This window comes from Hibiscus syriacus, unplaced genomic scaffold (genome assembly GCF_006381635.1).
Source record: "Hibiscus syriacus cultivar Baekdansim isolate YM2019G1 unplaced genomic scaffold, ASM638163v2 tig00113726_pilon, whole genome shotgun sequence".
Classification (NCBI taxonomy): domain Eukaryota; kingdom Viridiplantae; phylum Streptophyta; class Magnoliopsida; order Malvales; family Malvaceae; genus Hibiscus; species Hibiscus syriacus.
In genome coordinates, this window is record NW_024063472.1 from 1,355,975 (window position 1) to 1,363,841 (window position 7,867).

At 32.0% G+C, this 7,867-nt stretch overlaps 1 protein-coding gene across 1 annotated transcript; it reads right to left on the reverse strand.

The window, feature by feature from the left end:
- Positions 1-1,590: 1,590 nt before the first annotated feature.
- LOC120187906 (probable WRKY transcription factor 72) lies at positions 1,591-3,856 on the reverse strand. Its single transcript, XM_039191499.1, is given in 6 exon segments — positions 1,591-2,523; positions 2,526-2,547; positions 2,714-2,827; positions 2,917-3,354; positions 3,551-3,634; positions 3,745-3,856. Coding segments are annotated over 6 exon segments (1,527 nt in total). The 5' UTR covers positions 3,772-3,856; the 3' UTR covers positions 1,591-1,681.
- Between the last annotated feature and the right edge of the window lie 4,011 nt (positions 3,857-7,867).

A 7,867-nucleotide genomic window follows, 5' to 3' on the forward strand; every position in this document is an offset into this window, starting at 1 on the left:
CAAGCACATTGAATCATTTGTGAATAATTCTTTCTTGATTATTCCCTTTTATGGTAATTTCTTTTGTGTTTATTTCATAATTTTCATTAATACTTGAAATGATTTATTGTAGGGTGCAACTACTTTTACATTTACAACTTTTTCATTATTTTCATGAATTTCAACAAGCATGCTACGGCTTTTACATTTATTGTTTTTTGATTAATTTTCATAAATTTCAACAAGCATATAAATGAATGCTTTACCATTGTTTTAACTTCTGTAGGTTTGGTAAAGTCGGAAATGTTTGGCATTGTTGGCCATCGTATTCCCCTTGGCTTTACCATTGATTGGATTAGTATGAATGCTGACTGGACTTGATCTGAATGCTGATTGGAATTCGTCTGAATGCTGATTAGAAATCGTTTGAATGCTGATTAGTTTTGGTATAAATGATGAATTGATGCTTGTTGGCTTACCGTTGCCTTGTAAATTGTTATTGTTGGTCTGATAGAACTGAACTGTTGTAAATTCTCATCTAATTAGTTACCCATGGTTAAATTATGTTGGGTTATTTTTGGCTTTTAAAGCTAAAAAGATGCCCATAATTTAATTATGTTGGCAACATTTAGATATTTTGAATAAACAAAAGCTCGATGAAGAAATTTCTGGCAGCAAATCGGGTTTTCAGCCTTGCAAAACTTTTGCTATAATATCTGAGAACTTAAATTTCAACATAAATTATTTACTTTATTTAATTGTAATTGTAGTGTATTGAGTTGTATGAAATTAATTTGTACATTTATACATTTATTAGTTTCAATATTTATAAAGTTATTAAATTTTTAATCTCATATTCTAATATTATCAATAACTAGAATCACGTTTAATATATAAATTAAAAATTTAAGATAAATTATATTTAAGTTATTAATTACATAAAAATGATTCGTGGATCATTTAATAAAATTAATTTAATAGCCATAATTAATTTTTAATATTATGATCGTAATATATAAAGTAAATTTAGTAATATAATAATTATAATTACTAATTTATTTTACATTTATTATAATACCAACTCATTAATTTAATAATTTTTTTAATATATTTATAGGCTACAATTTATAAGTATAAAAAGTAAATACATTAATTCAATTATATAGTTAATCATGCATTATAAATTGTGAAGAAGTATTATCACATTGTAATATTAGAAAATTATAATTTTCTAACTTTATCAATTATAACTTACAAGTAAGGTAAATATCATTTCAGTTTAATAATAGGTCAGATCATTTACAGGTTGAGTAAGTTACAAATCAGGTTTATAATAGATCAGGTTGATAACAGATCGGATAATATCAGTTATTTGTCGGGTTATTCTCGGATTCGGGTTCATATCAGGTTGGATGCAGGTCGGGTTCGGTTGTCACATTATCAGGTCGAATTCGGGTTCAGGTTGGGTGCAGGTCGTAAATTTTCGGGTCCAACTCGGGTTCAGGTCAACACCAGTTCGAGCTCGAATCGATTTCGGATCATCACCATCTCATGTCACAAACAGTTTTGACTCTAGTTTACATCCCTAGAGCAATGGATGAAATTGCCTAATTAAATCACTTAAGAAAATTCTTCACAATTGATTCTTATTTGCAAAAACAATATGTATAGCGATTTCAAAGCGGCATTTTTCTCCATTCAATTAATTCTTGAGTTCTTTATCATCAGAACCTGGTTTAAAGGCACTGTTGAAAATGGGGAAATGAAATGAAGGCTGAAGCAATGAACTTCCTGTTTGAGAAGCTGGAGATGCCAGTCCATTAAAGTATCTTGTTGAACATGATGATTGATCTTTCCCATCTTGAGAAACTATGGCCTGCATCAAATTTTGATCAAGTTTCTCAGCTTTTTGATCAGTTGGGTCTCCAGATTTTGCACTGCCACAAACCATTGATGAAATTGCAGTAACTACTACTGATCTGAAACTTGGGTCTGATGTGATTGCCTTGGTTAAGGTCTCTGTCAAAGACTGATTGTTTCCCGAGAAAGACTGGGAAATCTGGTTTTGGGACTCTTTCCCAAGGCTCAAGTCCCCAGTCCGAGTTTGATAATAGGGTACTTGTGCACCATAACCGGAGTATCCATTTCCCCAAACTGCAGGCAATATGTTGGATTCTGATGAAGAAAAGTTGAGACTTGTTGAAGGGAAACTGGGAAAGTTTGTAGAGAACCTGTTGAAATAATTAGACGAAGGGGGTTGGGAAGAGGTGAGGTCTAGAGTAATTGTTGGGAACAAAGGTGATGATGAGGTTGAGTTTGGTAAGTAGAACTGTCTTGTTGTTGAATTATCATGGAGGTTGAAGTTGAATCCATTGAGTACTTGATTTGAAAGTGTAGTTGTTGCTGTTGAATTGAGCCCTTGTTGAGATGTTGAAGAACCAGATAATAGCATTGAGGCGGCTGCCGAGGTGGTGGAAGCCATTGCCGTAGCGGAAAACGGAAGTGGATGGTTGTGATTCCCTTCATAAGTTGTGATTAATATGACATATCCTCAGCACACCTTTGCACCTGCATATTATATATCACCAGGTTTTAGCCCTTTAACACATCTTCTTTGAACAACACTTTTAATGGGTAAGGGTGAAAATTCGAATCATATAATTATAGTACTCTATCAAATCTTTCACAACGGTATATCATAGGCTTAAAATGGTTTATGATAAGAAAAAACCACCTGTTTCCTTACTGGACAGCCGGGTGCAACTGTGCAACGATAGTAAGCTCTGGGGCAAGGATTTCCTTTTGAAGTTTTCTGCCCATATTTCCTCCATTGGCATCCATCATTCATCTGTAATGCAAGAAATGAACATTCAATGATCAAATCAAAGGAAAAAAAATGTTGAAAGCTTTCAAAAAGTATTGAGACAAAGTATTTACAGTTGGTGCATCACATCTAGTTCTCACAGAAACCCTAGCTCTCTTAACATGGTTTTGTTGATCTTCATCTCCATTTCTGGTCGTTGTCTTTTTAATCTTGCTTGGTGGCCACGTTTCTGCTGTACCATCTTCTGAACTATTCCCAGGGGTTGAGAATTGAGAGTTAGAGTCTAATCCAAGAGCTAAACTGGGTTTGAGCTCTGGGTCATCTTTTATGGGAGAACTTCTTCCAAGGGAAAGTGAAACAAGTTCAAGCTCCGGGGATGAAGAAACTAATGAAGTTGGGGATTTCTTCGTAGCTCCTTGTTGAAGGATTTCATTGAAACTTGATTGAAGTGACTTGTAATTCTCCTGGATCTTCTCCAACATCTTCTTCAATCTTCCATTTTCTTCCTTCACCTCACCCATCTCAGCTTTTGCAGATTCAAGTTCGTCCTCCTGATCAATATTTACATCAATAAAGGTTTATGATATAATCAATATATATATATGATTGTTTTAATATTCAAATCCATATTAATGGATCACTGCAACTTCCCAACAATTATATTATCGAAATTTTCAAACTTCTAGGAAAAAAAGTGTCAGTTGTACGCATGAGAGAGGTCAAGAAGCATTTAATGCAATGATCTACCTCTTTTCTATCCACCAAGTCTTCATGGCTAGGAGATGGTGAATTTAAATCAGCATGTTGCTGGAGTTTTCTTCCAATCTCAGCCTAAAAACACAAAGAAAAATCCATTAGTAAATCATATCATAAACCTTTCAGGAGCCCAAAACTAGAACAAATCAAAGCAGTTGAAAAAGGATCAATGAATATATGTATACCTTGTTCATCAGCAGAACCTCCATCATAGGATAAAGAAAAGCTATGCCTTTAACTCTCTTTTAAGCTTCAAGTTATATGGAAAAGCCTCTCCTTTAAGCTTCAAGTTATATGGAAAAGCTAGCCCTTCTTATAATAGTAATACAACCAAAAGACAGTTGGGTTTCAAACAAAATTCAACTGTGCTTAGCGGTCATCTTACACAGGCAAACACGAAATGTAAACACCCCAACCACACTTCTAACACTACTTTATTTTTTTTTTAAATATAAAAAAGTAAAGCATTTGAGAAATCAACTTCACCGTTTCAGAATGAGAAAATGAATTTGAAAAGAGAGCTAAAATTGCGGGCGATTCCCAATTATTGTATGTATTTGAAGGTTGAGTTTATACTCGGTCACATGGATAAGAGTCAAAGTTTTCACTCAACTCAACTGGTAGCCATGGTTGCTTTGGCGGAGAGGTTTCCAGGAAGGATCAAAGTTTCAACGGTTGCTGGTGGTGGTGTTTGTCAAGTTTCCGGTCAATACGCTTGTTTAACACGGATTTAGACCCTGCTGCATGTGCCATTTTGACCTTTTTGCCTTTCTATCCACACACTACTTCTTAAACCTCCATACCCAAACCTCAACTCGCTCCAGATTTAGGTGTATATACAGAAATTTTCAATGCATTAAAAACGTTATATTTTTAATGAATTGTTATTGATATAATTAATTTTATTATTTCGAAATTCTAACATGGCTGTGCTTTTCCAACAAACAAATAACTGATCAAAAAATACGTTTCATTTGTGTGAATGAGGATTAAACTTAAATCTCACGATTAAGAGGCAACATGATCAATTATCATGTCACACCTCATGATCAATTTTATAGAGAAATCACATTAAATTATGAAATAAATAATTTTGAATTCAAAATTTTGGGATTTATAATGTTGAAGAAAATTCAAAACTGGCCAATTAATTAAGAGTAGCTATTATGTTAACATAACAACGTATACAAGTTGGCCAACAGCTCGAAAGAACTTGTTAAAAGTATAATAAATTCTTTGACAAAAAACACCACCACAGTTTCATCATTGGTGGGTGGTTTTCTGTTTTTTAATAATTATTACGTCTCGGGATCTGATTTTCTTTAATAATTGTAACAAATTATATTTTCTTTTGAAGTTGATCCATTAAAACATTGTTCCTTTACCATTAAAGATATGTTTTAGTATTTCAATAGATATGTTTAGTAGAGGCGTTTCGTGTTTGTCTAGGAGTTAAAAAAGTTGTGAAACTCTTACCCAAAACATTTTTGGCCAGTTGCTATTTCAGGTTAGAAAGAAGTCGATGCATCTCAACAATCGAAGCGGAGACAACTCGGTAATCTTAACCAAAAGGAGAGACATCTCCACTAGTATACTGGAGGCATCTTAACGCCATAATGGATTGACAGAGGATATAACCATTTTCTTTATGTACAGCCAAGCTGTCGTCGAGGATATACCTTTGGAGAATTCTAATACTCAATCGGTTTAAGTAAAACTCTTATGCTAGGTGTTGCAACAATAATGTGTCCTAAGGCAGCTTTTTCAAAATACTTGTTTTCTATATGGTAGTGGATCGGGTTTTTTTATTTAAAATTTTATCTCGATAAACTATTTTTTTTCTTTCAGAAATCCATTCTGAATCTAACTAAAATCTTTTCGAGGACATTATCACAAATATCTCACCTTTACGTATCACTTGTCGTAAGTTCGAGAGTGACATTAGTAATCTTTAAACAAGTTGAAAGATTTTGAACTTACAAAAGATATTTGAGTATAGGATGGGAAGTTTCATTTCGATTGATTATTTTTTTTCGAGAGATATTTCACGCTCACCGCACCAATAATTGACAATTGATAAATATACGTGTTTCTTAATTTTTAAGATTTTATAAATATAATTTAATATATCTCAAACTAAATGTTATAATATTTTAAAATACTTGTTCTCAACGTTTTAGCATATATAGCTGGCAATCTCGGTTATTAAAACAAGCCTTATTATCTATTTATCTAATAAAATATTTGAGCTCTTATTCATGGAACCATTAATTTGGCACCAATATTATTACTTTTTAGCCAACGGACTTAGATCATTTAATGTACCTTTGACCTATGGTTAGGAAATTATTCTTGTTTAATTACTAAAAATAATCATATTTTTTCTTGAATTAAACTTAAAGTAATCATAGTTAATAGTGAAGTTTATTTTTTAAATTCAAGATTAAATATAAAAACAATTATGGACTATATCTTTAAATATTACGAGTTAATTCTACTCAAACTTGTTTATAGATTAAGTTTTACCTCCTATTCGATCAATTTGAAACGGGATATTTCTATTCGAAGTTGGATTGATACAATTTGAATTATTTAAATAAAAAATAATCTAAATCTTTTTTACGAATTATAAATTTTAAAAAATAAACTGAATTTCAAAACTTTTATATGAGATGTGAATTTTTTTTTCTCGGCAAACCACTTTTATTCGATTAAAGATATTAGAGTCGCTCCGATTATAAGCCTCATTAAAAACATCCTTACGCTTAAATAGAGGAAAAGAGTACCAATAATGGGGGAAGCACAACAAGCTCCTTTTGAAACTGTCGTAACCGTTCTTCGGGTGGACCCGAAATTGGGCTTCGACTTAAATAGATGTGTAAGATCCACCACTGATCATTTAAAATTTAGGTTGATCGGATACCTTAATTTATAGTCTTACATGATCCACGTTTTATCAGAAATATATAGGATTCGGGAGTCGATTACGGCCAAGGAATGAGTAGCACCATTGTACTGCCCTTTCATACGGTTGTCTTAATTGTGAAAATTAAAATTTAAATTAAAAATTAAAATTCGATCTGAATTACTTACCATTAACCGATTAAAATTATCCCTAAAAAAATTAAAAAGATGTTAGATTATAAAATAAAATATTAAGTGAACCAAAGAGAATAAACAATAAGGAAGGTTAAATTTTAACGTTTTAAACTGACAATAATAAAAAAAGGACCCGAGTGTAAATGAATATTGGTTAGAAGGTTATCCTAATTAATCTAAATGAAAACCTAATTAAGAGAAAATTTAAGAGGTCCAATTGAAATCAAATATCTTAAACCTAGGAATCAGTTAAGGAAATACAGGCTACAAACCAAAGACTAAATGAATTCCAAATTTGGACGGAATACATACACAAAACTTAAAAAATATATATACATGTACATACCGAGAAATAAATAGAAATAAAATTAAAAGAATAGAATGTCAAAAATAAATGGAACAAATTCATGCCAAACAAAGGGACAAATCACGCATATTAAGAAAACATGAAATAATAAAGAAAATAATATAAATAAAAGATCAATTAAATTAAAATAAAAATTATGAATTGCATGATAAAGTAAAGAAAGGAAAGGACAATTTGAGAATTAATTGAATTATAGTAAAATATAAATAAAAAAGAAATTAAAAAAACGATTATCGTAGGACCAAATCTCGTAAAGTGTAATAGCCTTTTAAATATGATTAAATGAAACACGAAATAGAAAAGGACCAAATTAAAAAAAATAAAACAAAGCACAAGAAGAATTTGAAAAGAAACCTTAGTAAAATTAAGTAAAAGATATAAAATGAATTTTCAAGAAAAGTTTAAGGGACTGTAATCGTAGTTTGACCCTACCCGTAAAAAACGTGCAGATCCTGGGGCCTCCAAACGGGTCCTCGGGTCCAATATAAAGCACAAAAATTATAAACATCATTCATTTTCTTCTCTCCCTAAAAAATATATCAACCCCTTTCATTTTTCTCTGAAATTATTCTTCATGTTCTTCTTTTTTGAAAAACATTCAACCGAGGTTCGTAGAAAACCCAGATTCCGACCGTGCTCCGCCTTGTTGGCCAATGTGGACCGGCACCGACCACCGTTCGTCGGCGATGAAATCGAACGTTTTCTACACCTTTCGAAAGCTCTCACTCTCCTCTTTTAAAATACCTCAATGGTTTTCATCGAAGGGCCTCGAAGAGAACTAGATCTAATAAAGATCTTTTGAGAAAGGGTTCTCTTTCAATCATCGGCTCTTCTCCAACAGT